Source organism: Mustela putorius, unplaced genomic scaffold (assembly GCF_011764305.1).
Source record: "Mustela putorius furo isolate JIRA1106 unplaced genomic scaffold, ASM1176430v1.1 tig00000788_pilon_pilon_pilon, whole genome shotgun sequence".
Classification (NCBI taxonomy): Eukaryota; Metazoa; Chordata; class Mammalia; order Carnivora; family Mustelidae; genus Mustela; species Mustela putorius.
In genome coordinates, this window is record NW_025421481.1 from 4,248,094 (window position 1) to 4,264,182 (window position 16,089).

General features: G+C 40.7%; 1 protein-coding gene across 4 annotated transcripts in view; it reads right to left on the reverse strand.

Moving 5' to 3' along the window:
- CHPT1 (choline phosphotransferase 1) overlaps positions 1-15,886 on the reverse strand; it is a 29,641-nt gene extending 13,755 nt beyond the window's left edge. The window contains exons 1-3 of one of the 4 annotated variants that reach the window (XR_006608035.1): positions 15,389-15,885; positions 2,491-2,638; positions 2,058-2,199 (exon numbers count right to left, since the gene is read on the reverse strand). Coding sequence is in view for 2 of the 4 variants with exons in the window: in XM_045084789.1 (XP_044940724.1) it covers positions 2,058-2,199; positions 2,491-2,638; positions 15,389-15,661 (563 nt within the window). In the remaining 2 variants the exon portion in view is untranslated. Of the gene's footprint in view, positions 1-2,057; positions 2,200-2,490; positions 2,639-15,388 lie in introns of all 4 variants that reach the window. The other 3 variants (XR_006608034.1, XM_045084789.1, XM_045084788.1) reach the window with 3 other exon arrangements.
- Positions 15,887-16,089: the final 203 nt, after the last annotated feature.

The window sequence follows — 16,089 nt, forward strand, 5'->3', positions numbered from 1 at the left end:
ATTTTTAATTTAAATTTTGGGGCAAGAGAATCTTAAGCAGGTTCCACACCCAGTGTGGAGCCCATGCAGGGCTCAATCTCACAAACAGACCTTGACCAGAGCCAAAATCAAGAGTCAGACATGGAAGCTTAACTGACTGAGTCACCCAGGCACCCCACAGTGTTAGTATTTTAAAAGGCTGCCTAGCCCCAGCACTGTAGGGTCTCCTCCTGCCCCTATGTGCTGGAGCCCCAATCACAATAGTCATTTTCCTAATGTTCTCAGTACTTTCTTTCCTCATGCTTCTCCCTAGTGCTTCTACTCCAATTTGTCTGGCATAGTCCATTCATAAGAAACTCATCTTTGTATCTCCAGTTCTAGGCACGCATTAGGCTCTCAATCAACAGCAAATGAGTGTAAAATTTACAACTAGGCCAGGATGAACGAATTCATTTTAGAAAGATTTTTAATGAAGTTAGAAGCCAAAAAGGTAAAATGTTAGTCATTAAATAGTGACACCAATAATAATTAACCAGAACACTGCATTATTACATTACTCTAGTTTACCATAGCAAGTTCAGCAAATTAAAAAGCCGTAGATTTTGTAAAGCTACTTTTCTATTTTAGCATATCTTAATTTATAAAAAGATACAGATTCTAAACTTCACATAGTTGCCTTGAATTTTAAGGCAGGCTTTTTGACACTTGGGCTCTTGATCAGTAGATAAGGAATCACCTAGACTCACATTTTCCATAAAAGCTTTCTTAAGCTAATTCAGACTACAGAGCCCTTCCCCTTACTTAGGATTTCTTCAGTGCTTAAGGAAACCTAGAGCAAGTTATTTTACACTTGGTGATGGACTACATTAACTGTGTCACAGAAGTATTATCTCTTTCCTTTAATACAGTATACCAAAAATCCCTAAAACAGGAATTTTTAAAGAATGCATTTTTGTATCCTTCTACAGAATCTAACACATTGCTGATCTCATAGAACTGAATAGCAGTCACTAAGAGTATGGAGTTTGGAATCAAACAGACTTGAGTTTTAACCCTGGCTCTATACTTATTAGCAGTACAAGAACATTACAGAATCTCTGCTTCATTTGTACAGAGGAGGTTAATGTGAGGAAAAAATGAGATAATGCATGTAAAGTACTTAGTATAGTGCCTGCAACATGCAAGTGCTCTAGATGGTAGCTGCAATTATCCCATTATTTAGGAATCAATGTGATGTGTTGCCTAAGGCTTTCTCTCTGTTACATGATCCACAGATTTGAGCTTCTCTCATTTTTATCATCATCAGAGGTTTTGGGTTTGTTTTTTGTTGTTGTTGGTTTTTTGGGTTTTTTTTTCCAGAGCTGTTTCTCCTATGTAGCAATAAAAGAGGGGCCAAAAAGAATCAGTAGACATGGGAAGGCAGAGTCGAGAATGAGCCAATGGCAGATAGTTCCTAAAGGATCAGGCAGAGAAGGAGCTAATGGGAAACAGGAAGAGTACTGGGCTCCTGCTTCATGCACTACTTCCTGGTGTCCAAGAAAGAGGCATCAGAGGTTTATCATCTAATGTTTAGCTCTAACATTTTCAAGGTATTTTTACATTAGCTCATCAACTGCCTACCACAACTGAAGAGTCTCACAATTACCTGTTGATGGTGACTGTTGTAACAGGTGGCCCCTTGTTGGGCACTGAAGATTTGACCAAAAAGGACATTTACATTCTGTATTTCATTATTTTATTATATAAATCAAATGCTGTTTACAGTTACTGCATATTTTTTTTCTATATTATCCAGGCCCCTTATTTTTCTCTTTCTCCTGTATAATGTAAGCTTGGGTTAGTAAGTTATTAAAGTGGAAAAAGGGGGAAAAATAAAATTATTATTGAATATATAACTATTTATGATGCAGAATACCTAACAAGACTTAACGTGTAGCATTTATGGATGTGCCAATAAATTAAAAGATAATTTAAATTCTTGATTGAAGTTTTGTTCTCCTTACGGATAAGTAAAATTTAAGATTGTGAAAATAAACTGAATTATATTTTAAAATGTACAACTTAAAAAACATACTTACTTTCCAAACCTCAACACGCCTGAAACATAAGTCTGCCAATGAGCACAATAAAACATGAACATCCCAATAAAAGAGCAGAAAAACAACCAGTCAGGATGAGTTCCTAAGCGCACCGCAATTGAAGCTCCAATTGCCATAAATACTGAAAGAAACAAGGTTTAAGAACTATTAAGAATTAAAAATAATTAATGAAATAATTTCCATGTACTATTTAGAAATACAATTTTTAAAAAAATGTAATTACATTATGGTGCACTAAAGAAAATTAATTTTTGAACATACTTTCACAAAATGCACTATGCAAATTTGCTCCCAAATGCACACTTACCACCAAAACTGACCATTCGAACAGCTCAGTCCATTTTTAGTTTTTGAGCCATCAGCAAAAAAAGAAAGAAAAAGAAAAAGAAAAAGAAAACCTTCATTAACTTACCTGTGGAAAGAGAGTCACAACCATGGTCAAAAAGTTCCCCTAAAGGGGAACAAGAATTTGTCCTTCTGGCTTGTTTCCCATCAATAGCATCCAGTGACTGATAGATAAAGAGTCCCAGTGCACATAAAAGGTATGTCCAGTATGGTGCCTAAAAATAAACGTAAATAATAAATACTCTTAAATGACAACAAGCTAGCTTCTCTTTGAAAATAGTTCAACCTAAGCCAATTGACACATTTTCTTGTGTTCTCATCTTACATCACCTCAGAGTGTTATAAAAAACATTCATAACCCTCCTTATACAGATGAGAACTAAATTGAGAAATCAAACGAACTGTTCTAAGTCATGTGGATAGAGGGACAAAGAAGCCCATACTGCGAGAAACACAAAAACTAAATGAGCAAGGATTAGGACACTGATTTTAGTTCCTAATCCACAGCTCTTTCAATATATTACTTACATATGGCACTAGATTTGAAATTATTCAGTAAGATTTTGCTATGAAAAATATCTTAAAGACAAACCACAGAACTCTGCTCACGATGGAGTATCGGGGAACTGGATCTATTCTCCCACCTTATATAACCAGAAAAGCAGTAAAATAAATGAAGTAAGTTTTCAGACACTGCAGGCGGTGAAGCACTGTGATCCCTGACAGAGGGAAACATGAGGTGAGCCCTGTAACTACTCCAGCTTAGGACCCACAGGCAGACCACAGCATAGGAATGGGGAACCTGAACAGAGCCCAGTGATCTTGATATGATGAGGAGAAGCGTAGCAGAATTCAGAAAGGTCAAAACAGCTAGAATTTGTGGAGCACAGTACCAGAGAAAAGAGGAACACAAGATCTACAGAAGAGTACCTTTGAGTCTTTGGCTGAGAAGTGACCTGTGCCTGAATGAAATAAAACTATTAACCAAGGCCAGGGAAAGAAACATTGAACAGTACAAGGCTGCATAATTCTTGAAGGCCACATAAAGCTGAGAATTTTTCATGTTCCCACCAGGCACAGCAGAAAGACTCTGTAATGCCTAGGACATTGGGTAGAGTTAACAGAAATGTATTGCCTTAGCAGTGGCGAGAAATTAGCCCAAGTTAAACGCCTCTTGGTAGAGTCCTAACAGACATAAAGTCCAGCCTCAAAAGAACCCAACAGGTCCTATTTAACTAAACTATAGTCAGTACAAAGTACAATATCTTTTTTTTTTTTTAAGATTTTATTTATTTATTTGACAGAGAGAAATCACAAGTAGATGGAGAGGCAGGCAGAGAGAGAGAAAGGGAAGCAGGCTTCCTGCTGAGCAAAGAGCCTGATGCGGGACTCGATCCCAGGACCCTGAGATCATGACCTGAGCCGAAGGCAGGGGCTTAACCCACTGAGCCACCCAGGCGCCCCCAAAGTACAATATCTTAAAGGGATTTAAAAAAACCTAGTACCCAAAGATATAAAATTCATAATGTCTGGTATCTAATCAAAAATTACCAATCATGCAAAGAGGCAGGAGAGTATGTTCTACAACTAGAAGTTAAAACAATTAATACAATCAGACCCAGGAAATGACAGAAAAATGGAATTAGATGAGGCCATTAAAAGTTATTATAAATATGCTTCACATGTCCAAGGAGGGGAAAGAAAACATAAAAGACTCAAGTGAAACCCATTAATATTAAAAACAGTATTTGAAATGTAAAATATACTAGATAAAATTGGACAATGCAGAAGAAAAGATCAATGAACTTGGAGACTACTAATGGAAACTATCTAAAATTATACAAAGGAAGAAAAAAGACTACCGATAATTGATCTTGGGTATCACTGACTGGTGGGACAGCAGAAGCAGTCTAACATTTTTATCGGCGTCTCGGGGAAGAGAAGAGATAGCTGAACATGAAAAATATAAGAAATAATGGCTGAAGGATTTCCAAATTTGATGAAATTTATAAACTTGCATATCCAAGAAGCTCAAACACCAACCAGAATAAGTATTTTTTTTAAAACCCACCAAGGCACATCATAATCAGAAGCCAGAGAAAAACAGAAACATTATATACAGAAGTGTAGATACTGACAAAAGAAAGAGTCTGTAAACTTGAAGACAGGTGAACAAAAATGATGCAATTTGAACAAGACAGAGAAAAAGAGATTTTAAAATGACCACTCTTTTCTTCAAGCACTTTGTAAATATACTCTTCTTCATCAGGGACTTACGTGATGGTACGAATGGTCAACCCAGATTTCTATGTGGTAGAGAGGAAATACAGCAATATTATTAAGAAGTAGGGTTGTTTTTTAAAAATAATTTAAAAAAATTTTTTTATAAACATATATTTTTATCCCCAGGGGTACAGGTCTGTGAATCGCCAGGTTTACACAAGGAAGTAGGGTTTTGAAGTTAGATCTTGTTTGAGTCCCTGACTCTCATTTAATAGCCAAATAATCTTGGGCAAGTCACTCAACCTCTCTAAACCATAGTTACGCACCTGTAGGGTATGAATACTCACAGTTCTGTCAGATGAAAAAATTCTAAGATAGCTATTTATACAGAGCCTGGCACATAGTAAGTGCTCAGTAAAGGTTAGCTATTCTCATTAAGTTGTTTTGTATACTTTCAGTGGCAAATATAGTTTTTAAAATACCAATCTTTGTATGGTTTATTGGAGAATTCTACAAATATCCAATCAACCTGCTATCTTGTTCCTCAATCTTTCTAAGTAAATAGAAGTTTACACTGAACCTACTTTAATAAAAACTTCATTTTTAAATATTAGATGCCCAGTATTAATGATGACACTACTAATTGCTTAAAAGGGCTTACTAAGTCTCTTCCACTTAAAAGACAAGCAGCATAAGTTAGAAATAATTGAAGAAGGGAAGCAACCTGAGTTATGAATATGCATATTAAAATACCACAGTCAAAGAAACAATAAGCACTGGTGAGGATTTGGGGAAGAAGGAACACTTGTGCACTGTGGGTAGGAATGCAAACTGGTGCAGCCACGATGGAAAACAGTCTGGAGGTTCCTCAGAAAATTTAAAATAGAACTACCCTAAGGCCCAGTAATCACACTACTGGGTATTTAACCAAAGAGTATGAAAACACTGATTTTAAAGTGTATATGCACCCCATGTTTATTGCAGCATTATTTACAATAGCCAAATTATGGAAGCAGCCCAAGTGTCCTTCGGTAGATGAATGAATAAAGAAGATGTGGCATATATACATCCATAAAAAGAATGAAAATCTTGCCTTTTGCAACAATATGTACGGAACTAGAGAGTGTAATAAGTGAAATAATCTGAGAAAGACAAATACCATATGATCTCACTCATATGTGGAATTTAAGAAACAAAATAAATGAACAAGGGGAAAAAAAGAGACAAACCCCCCAAAATGGACTCTTAACTATGGAGAACAAACAGAGGGTTACCAGAGGGGAGGGGAGAGGGGAGCTGGGTGAAATAGGGGACAGGGATGAAGGACTGCCCTTGTGATGAGCACTGAATAAGGTATAGAATTGAATCATTATATCATACACCTGAAACTAACACACGAATGTACGTTAACTATGTTGAAATTAAAATGAAAACTTAGTAAAAAAATTAAAAGCTTAAACACTACATTCAATTCTGATTAGCATGTTTTTAAAGGCTTATCTGCAAACTATGAAACAATTAGGAGGGGGCTAAAAAAACAGAATTGGTAAATCCTTACAGCAGTACAAAAGTGGAAAAAGCAAAACGAAACAACCATCTGAGTTTTTCCTAGAATCTTTCTTGAAAGAATACCAAAGTGTTTTGCATAGAACAAGCCCGGTGACTCTTTTCAAACTAGTAAATTCTTAACTATTTTTTCCTACCAGGAAAAATTATATTGTATTAATTTCGATAACCAAAGGAAAGCAAAGTTATATTTCAAATCTATGTAAAATTGGAAATTGAAGTTATTAAAATTTCTAGAAGGACATAAAGTCACTTTTCTGATCTATTTTCCACCAAGTACCTTCCCCCTACATGACAGACTTCTGAAGAACATCATCTACCTGAGAGGTATTCCATTTCTCCCTTCTATGCACAGAACCTTCTTATACTGAGACAATGGAGCCAAGGTCCATGTTAAAAGCCTATTTCTGACCTCTGATTTGGTAGACTGGCAGCAGGCAAGTTCAAAGGTCAAAGTGTTAATGGAAATCCATACTGAGATAAATTTGGTCACTCCTGGACACCATAGTTGAAGGTGGACTCTGCTCATCATTTGGAAAAAGGAAAGGAAGACTTGTTGACTAGTTTAAAACTACATCATTAAGCTACTAGAGTTAAGATTTAGGGTTTAAATGGGTAAAGAACGCAGGGGAATTTGAACAAGGAAACAGGAGAGGGGGTCTCGGCCTAAATGAAGGTTGAGGCCTGGAAAACACGAGGTTTACTCATGAGTCAGTGACCAGATCCCTGTTGCAGGATCAGAACATCAATAGTAGTCAGATTGGAAAGGCAGTAACGTTATCTTAGACAGTACAACAAAGGGCATTTTCCAGCACTGTTTTATTTGATACAGCAATCCACAGAGACAGGGCAGCTATCATGTTCTTTTTATTAAAGTCGAAAGTAAAACTTAGAGAGGACTGATCACATCCCATCCAGTGGCCAGACTGGGCCTGAGAATCAGACCCGGGTCTTCTGCCCTGCCCTTAGGATAAGGGCTCCGTCAGACCACAGGCTGCAAAGACCTGAATTCTTACTTCACATCCGACTTAATCCTTCAGACCTGCTGAGAAGCGCTCTCCTGCCCACACAATCCAATTTCAAGTGTAAAGAGCCTAAGGTAATGGCTGGAAGCCATGTGATGCTTGCCTCCTTTTAAACCCAGGAAGGCACACTAGTCCCCAGTACCTGGTTCATTCATTTCCAGTCTCCCCAATGCCACAAAGGTCAAACTTATCTTTCCTTTTCCCGGATGTCATCAGCTCCAACTCCACCTGAAGAAAGCTATTAAATAGCCTGCAAATTGTCATCTTCCTTCCCAACCTGTTTTCTCTGCAAAACTGACTCCAGGTTGGAGATCCACTGGCCAGGAACCACAGGACCCTTCCTTCCAGAAGTCTTCTCAAAACAGGTTTAATTACAGAAGAGACTCCAGGTTGAAGGAGGATCTACAAAAGCCACCCCAACTCATTTTATCTTTTCATGTGAACTTTCAAAAATTTTCAACATAAGCATGGAACAGTCAGGCCTGGATTACTCATTATAAAGTCACAAGCAATTTATCAAAATACTACTATAGAAGGAACCTAGTCCAAAAAAGTAGAACTTCTCCAGGTAATATTAGATTCCTAACATTTAAAGTTTTAAATTATATAATTTTCAAAGTATCTACTGTATCTTTTAGGATCAGAATTTAAAGAATATGCCATAGGAAGCTTTTCAGGTCAACCATCAAGACCTACATCAATCTTGTAAATGATGACATGGTATTCAATAATGTGGCTACACCACAATTAAGTGATAACTTCACTAATGATGAATCTTGCATTATTTGATGAAAAATTATTATGTAAATTTATTCTAGAAAACAAAATTATTACTAAGAATCAATCAATCCCCAGTCATTTAAAAAAAAACACTAATAAATTTAAATTGCTTTTCAGTTACACCACTAACAAAGAGCTGTATAAAAATAAGTCTTGGGGAAATTTTACTTTTTTAGTTACCTGAATTATAGGTTGTTATTATTCATCTTATAATTAGAAAAACCAGAGTTCTGAACCAGACCATATGGTAATTGTTCTCATTACAAATAACTGTGTCAGAGAGAACACTCACATATAAACCAATTACTTATCTTCTTTTTTTAAGTGGGTCTGAATGAGCACACATACATCAAGAAAAGGAAGAAAAGATTTCGAAAGTGATCAGTAAGCACATCTCTGCTCACTGGACAAACTTCATTTACAAGCCTGGACCTTAAAATACTTGATTTTCTGGAACACATACTTAGGTCTCCTATAATTAAAAATGTTATTAGACTAGATAGTCTCCAAGGACCCCTCTTTCATATTAGAATATAATTCTCTCATGGGTATGAGACATGTTGTCTGTTTTTAAAATCTGCTGTACATACCACAGAAGCTAAATTACTAGATGATCTAATTGTTCCTTATCAGGTAAAATGGTTTCCAAAGGGAAAAATTTATGCCCTTAGTTGTTCCTGGAGAGTGGTTAGAAGTATGCAATCTGGGATGCCTGGCTGGCTCAGTTGGTCAAGGGTCGGCCTTCGGCTCAGGATCTAGTCCTGCACTCTGGGCTCCCTACTCCACAGGGAGTCTGCTTCTCCTTCTGCCTGTCTCTCTCATGAATAAATAAAATCTAGAAAAAAAAAGTGCGCAGTCTGGACTCTACCTGCACCCAGATCCTTGCTTTCATCACTAGCTGAGTATGGATGACTTAACCTCCCAGTGCCTCAGTCTCCCTTTATCAAACATACAAATAATCACTGCTCCTGTCTCACTGTGAAAGTCAAAGTATTACATGGAAAGTGTTGAGAAAAGTGCCCGGCATATGGAAGGAGCTCACTAAGCTTGTTGTTATTATTGTTATTACTGATATAAGACAATTTTAGGTGATTCATGGGTCAACTTTTTATTTTAATAATTAGGTCTTTATTTTAATATGTTTTGGAAATATTCTAACAAATTTAAAAAAGAGCTAGCATTAAAAAAGCTAGCATAGTTATCACATCTATGATTTTATAGATATTAAGGCTGAGAATGAGTCCACATCTTTAAAAAGGAAGAGATTTAAAGTTGATGTAAAGAAAAATAGTAAATAAAAAACAGTATATATAAGTTATATGCAAAAGTAGAAATCTTCCCAAATTAAAATATAGGAAATACTGGAACTATATAATGCTTATTTATATAAAATTTTTATACTTAAAAAAAATTATCTCTTTGCTTTAAATGGCCTTGGGTATTAGCTGACACACATGCAAAAAGTATTATATAACCAGTAACAGTTGGGCCAGCTGCTATCGGGGAGACTTAATTATCCAAACAGCAATTGACTTTTCTCTCTATAAAAACATCAAGTGCATTTATAAGAGGTAGGAAGAAAGAAAATTAGAAGACAGAAAGAAAATTAGAAAATTATGTGAAAAAATGTAATGTTATGTGGTTTAAAAAGTGGATTTTCAAAAGAAAATTCATTGCATTTCTAACAGACCACGAATCTGACACTGGTCTAGCCCTGTGGTGTGATTGAGAGGTTGTGGACTAAGGCGCCTGTCGCTGATGGGGCACTTCCTGTTTACAGAGGGAGGGCCCCACCAGAGGCCTGAAAGGCTCCAAGAGAAGCCGGTGGTCCGGATTGGTAAAATCATTCTCAGTCCCCAGTCAGGAAAGGGCCTGGGGACATACTGGTTTCAACGCAGATCTTCAGGCTTCAGGTCTGGTTACCCGCCAGCTTTTGAGAAGAGCATACCCATTTTCAGGAAATGAAGCAGGTTATAAGCAGGCATTTTATAGAAATGCAGTCTGAACAGCAATTCAGGCCCAGCGGGGCTCTCTCCTGACTTTAGAAATCTGTACTCTGAAAGGTAGCTTGCTTTCTTTTTATATTTTGGGGGAATAGTCCTTTTCCCCCTTCTTTTTTTAAACCTTTAGTACTTACTAAAGTTCTTATTGAAAACGCCAGTCTCTCATTGTGCCCAGGGAAATAGGAAAGCAGAGGGGTATGAAGAGAATCCCTGGGCCAGATGGATCATTGACAGCAACTGTACTGGGTGCTTTCACAGCTGTTCTCTTTAATGTTGCAAAACCCAAGTGGTCAGAGCCTAGGCCCAGGTCAAAAGTCCAAGGAGGAATAGCTTATATAATAAAGTATAGGAAAACCATAGGAGTCAAAGAGTCAAGCCCCAAAGCAATTACCTGCAGAAGCTCCTTCCAGCCAAGGCTGAGAATATGGTGAGGCCAGTGAGCCACCAGGGGTTCGTACAGAAATTGAGGCTGTATTTACCCTCAGGATCAGGGTCCTTTGGTGCCTCCTTAAGTCCCGAGGCCTAAGTGACTGCTTGCCTCATTTTAGTTCCCTTCCCTGCCCTGCTTTCTCAAATTTCAAATTTCCACCTCCGGAAAGGAGCTGGAGTTTTTATTTTGTTTTATTAAGACTAGACCACTCCCTAACAAGAGTCCTGCCTTAATAAATGATGCCTGATAAGTTACTGATCTGGTTAAAAGAAAAAAACGATGGAGACAGGTAATAAAAAAGGAAATACAGGGGTGCCTGTGTGGCCTGGTGGGTTGAAGCCTCTGCCTTCCAGTCAGGTCATGATCCCGGGGTCCTGGGATCACCCCAAATCGGGCTCTCTGCTCCTCGGGGAGCTTGCTTCCTCCTCTCTCTCTGCCTGCCTCTTTGCCTACTTGTGATCTCTGTCTGTCAAATAAATAAATAAATCTTAAAAAAAAAAAAAAAGGAAATACAATATTTTGAAGAAACCAAACCAAGGAGAACAATCTGAGTAAAAATCTAAAGATTGTTGCCTTTTCTTATTATTCCCCAACAAATAACCCTTTACTTTATAGTGCAAAGGCAACTATAATCTGAATCATTTTGACAGGGAACAAACCATTTCTTAAGGTCTTTCTGACTTCTCAGAAAAACGTCGTTTTTGGTACAACTTTCTATCATCATTAACAAAATAAATATATTAATGCCCTCTGACCTGACCCTATACTAGGCATCTATTTGCTCTAATCAATGACACTGATGTGTCATTAGCCTGGAGCCTAAAGAATTAGATCCGAATTTCTGAGTTTTCTTATATACAAATTTAGGAATTGCAATAAGTAGGCTCTAAAGTCCTTCAAACTGTTTAAGTCTGTGATTCTATTTCAGGACTAGGCAGCAAGGAATGGGGCGGGGGGGGGGGCGGTCAAGGACTCCATACAGAGTAGCATTCAGATAGAACCGCTTCATCCAGGTGAGAAGTGGGACAATTCAGTTCCACTTTTCTCTAGTAGTCCTAACTCTTGCTTACTCTCGTTAAAATCCCCAGGCCAAACAACTGATACTTATTTAATCCAAGACCCGCTTAAACTGATGAGGGTGAAAAAACATCATCTTCCAAGATGCCATTTCATTCATGCAGACAATCATTTAGTGAATATTTACTAAGCCTCTGTGTTATGCAAAGTGCAGTGCAGTACAGACTGTACAAATCGGCAATCTTTCTCTGAACTTAAAAGTTGGTAGACTGTCCTGCTCAGTAAGGACACACGTAACCAAAATAAAATGGAGAAGTTCCCCCAGGAGACCTACAAAGCCCCACGGCTGAAGCATAGCATTCTAGCTTGGAATCCCGGTCTTCAGTTAAAGCTACCTACCCCAAAGAGGTTAATTTCTCTTCAATTTCCTAATCTATAAAATGGGGATAATAATACTACCACTTCATAAAGTTGTTTAGAGGATTAAATGAGACAACAGGCTAATGCACCTTCAAATAATGCCTGATACACAGTTAAGGCCCAGTAAATGTTCATTGATACTATTATTTTTACTGGAGTTTTAGAGGACAGACTCTGGAGAAGGAAGAAAAATTTTACAAGGAAGTCATGAGAACTGAGCATTGAGAGATGGAAGCAGGACAGGAGGAAAGAAGGAGAAAGAGAAAAGAGAGGGACAAAAAGAAATCCTTGCTATATAGCAAGTAGTTCAGTTTGGCTGGAGTGAAAAGTTCTTTAACAAAAACAGCAGCATGACACGCAGTTCAAAACACCATTGTAGGGCGCCTGGGTGGCTCAGTTGGTTGAGCAACTGCCTTCAGCTCGGGTCACGGTCCTGGAGTCTCGGGATCCAGTCCCGCATGCGCTCCCAGCTCCATGGGGAGTCTGCTTCTCCTCTGACCTTCTCACCTCTCATGTCCTCTCTCACTGTCTCTCTCTCAAATAAATAAATAAAATCTTTAAAAAAAAAAAAAAAGAAAAAGAAAACACCATTGTAGAAAAGAAGAAGAAGAAGAAAAAGGAACACACACTGTAGAACTTAATATGAATCATTTAATTTTTTTCTATTAAGTTCCCTTCATCCCCATTTATGTCCTAGAAGTTAAAACAGTAGTTTAAAAAAATAGATCAAGTGTTATTATTAATATAGATACATAGTCAGCACTGCCTACACGTCATCCTATATGGGTACAGAAGCCAAAACATCTAAATCCAATAACCTTACGTATTTTTCCTCTTTCTGGAAGCAATCTGTCAAGTTTGAAAAGCACTACGAGTTCGTAAGGCTAAGAATCAGAAAACACTTTCTAATCCAGGATAAAAATCACTTAACCCTCCAGACCTCAAATTCCTCTTAATAAAAACATATATACTACTATTACTTCAGGATGGATGGATAGAAGAAATACTAAAATGGTGGAAAGGCCATTCTAGGAAGGGAAAAAACTTGCCAGCCTCCTTGGGTAGATATAAAACACAAAGGCAACAATGGATGTGAAAGCACTTTACGTACCTGATTAAATCTTATATAATATACAAGGAATTTTTCCTGCATACAACATAGACAAAGGCAGAAACTCTGGACCAGAAGGTGGTGATGCGTTGAAAATATATACATAGGCTTTGGGGTCAGATGGACTTAGATCTGAATCTTGTCATCAAGTCCCGTCATTTACTAGCTCCGTGACGTGAAAGCAAAGCATCTTGAACTATCATTACTTCTTTCCTGCGATTACTGGGATTTTATCAAACCTGCAATATGAATCCTGTAATGAATGGCTTGTCCCCTCACAGCTGCAGCCACTTAGAAGCAAGTGCAGGAGGATCTAATATCATACATTTCAGAAACTCTTCTCAGTTTCATCTTATTATTTTAACTCTTTGGGGGCCACTCTGATTTTTTCCACTTTTTTGTGTATCTGAGATTCCCAACTCCCCCAACCTTTTTTTTTTTTTTTTAAATGAGGCTGAGCCTAAAAATTAGTCATAATTTTACCTCTTCCATCAGGCCCCACTTAACACTCCTACACAGCATCTCCTGGACTTTTCTAAGTGCTCAACAGATGGTTCTGAAATAATATCGACACATTCACGTGGCAAGTATCAGAAGCGCCCAAATGTTGTTAGCCAAATTCAGGCCCAATAAAAACTAAAATTTTTTATACATTGTCAGGACATTTTTATTAAAAGTGGCATTTTTAGGGGCGCCTGGGTGGCTCAGTGGGTTAAGCTGCTGCCTTCGGCTCAGGTCATGATCTCAGGATCCTGGGATCGAGTCCCACATCGGGCTCTCTGCTCAGCAGGGAGCCTGTTCCCTCTCTCTCTCTCTCTGTCTGCCTCTCCGTCTACTTGTGATTTCTCTCTGTCAAATAAATAAATAAAATCTTTAAAAAAAATTCAAAAATTCTTTAAAAAAAAGTGGTATTTTTAATGTGTTGAGTAATATTTTAAATTTGTTGTGCAAAGTGCCATTTTCTACATTTATCCTCAGGTAATATGGTATTTGATCCTCGCTGCATCCTTGTGAAATTGGTTCTGCAGGCATGATTTTCTATTTCACACATGGGAAAACTGACCAGCAGGTCTTTCCATGGTGTGGTGCAGCCCCATGGGAACCCAAGCCTTCCACTTCTAAACTCAGAGCTCCTCCATTCTAGCAAAACCACCTCTAGGCCTTGAGGAAATTCTGCAAACGGGCTGCAAAAAACAAAAACGAAAGAAACTTACCTTTTTGCAAACAAGATGGAAATGAATCACAATGCAAACATCTGCCAAGAACTCCTATGTAATAAACATAAGCATTGACTGGCAAGATAGGATTTTAAAACGTAGGCTCCATTAAATATTTTTTAAAATGGACGCCTAGCATGGAAGGCCTAAAATATTTCCATTGTATTCCTGCTACCCAACCTTAATTTGAATTAGTTCCCCACAGAACCTATACTCAAATATGATTATAAAAGGGATTTCACTATTTGGAGGGCAAAGAAAGCAGTGTCACAGAATGTGCAATGAGTTATTTATTCCATGAACTCCACATTAAAGCTAAAAATGCGAGTGAACCTCCTCTGCCTCCAATCCTGTCCCCACTGAGCCCGCGGGGTGCGGTGCTTCCGAGTAACAGCTGTCCGAAGCTGACGTTATTTACTCTCATTTCCGACACAGGTCAAATACGCACAGCTAAAATCCGTCGGCTGTCGGGATCCCTGGGTCGCGACAGTAAGGATTATCTCCTTGCTAATACCTTAGTTTGTTTTGCATGTCAATGAAGCAAAGAGGAAGTTATCTCGTGGAAGTAACTTATCTCTTCTCAGTGCTACCAGCAATTTCAGATCACTAGCACAACCTTGTGAAACGATTATAAAAGTGTCCAAAGGGTAACTCGGGCTTGGCCAACCCGACCGCAGGCCGCGGTGCCCGGCCGGCCGGAGATGGGGGCGTTCAGTTCCCCCCAGTGTGCAAAGTAACCGACGGCTTATCCATCCCACAGCTCCGCGCCAGACCGGGGTGGAGGCCGGACAGGCCGGCCCCCGGGCTCTCAGTGGCCGGGGGAGGCTGGAGTGGACCCGGGCTGAGGCAGTGACCTTGACAACCCCTCTGCCGCCCGCGGAGGCTCGGGGTAGACGCGGACCTGAGGTAGCGGCGCGACAGCCTCCAGGCGGCCCGCGGGAGTCCCGGGGCGGACGCGGCGCGGGGCAGTGGCTGTGTCTGACCCCCACCCCGCCCCGGGAGAGTCATCCGCGCGGGGGTCTCCCCGCTCCCCGGGCGCCTCCAGCGGCGGGACAGCTGCGCACTGGGGCGGGGCTGGGATTGGGAACGCGGGGTTCCCGGGACAGCAGTTGGGGGTCCCTCCTCCGCGGCCGAGGCTCCCCGCGCGGGCCGCGAGCGGAAGGCGGGCCCTACCTCCTCGGTGGCCGTGGGGCAGTAGGAGATGAGCAGGAGGGTGGTTAGCAGGTTGATGGCCAGGCCCAGGAGGGTGATGGAGTTGGGGGCCATCCACAGCGGGATCCACTGGAGCAGCCAGGTCCAGTAGATCTGCAGCGGCGGCTCGAGCAGCGAGACGCCCGCCGCGCTGTAGCGGTGCTCCTCCAGCCGCCGCAGCTGCGCGGCGCTCAGCGGCTCGGCCAGCGCCTTCAGCCAGCGCGGCGCCGGCCTGCCCCCGGCGCCCGCCGCCATGGCCGCCTGCGGGCCCCGCCGCTGCGAGGGAGCGCGGCCCGAGCCGGGCGCCAGGGCGGGGGGGTGAGGGGGGGAGGTGGAGGGAGGGGCCCGTGGGCCCCGGCCTGCGCTGACCGGGTGGAACTAGACGGTCGGGCCGGCTCGGGTGAGGTCGAGGTCAGGCCGGGCTGCCCCAGGTCCCCGGGCCCCTGCCCCCAGAGCGGCCCGGCCGCGGGTGCGACCGCCGGGGGTGGGCGGGGCCTCCGAGGAGGGGATCTTAGGGGAGGGGTTGGGGAGACTCTGGCGAGGTGTCTGGGAGGATCGGGCCGGTACTCGGAAGCCACCGGGTTACCACTAGGGTCCTGCAGACAGTAACTTTCTGGTGGACGTGCCAGGGACTGACTTCCCCAAGGGGCTGGCTGATGCACCTGCCTCCAGAGGTTCCATTC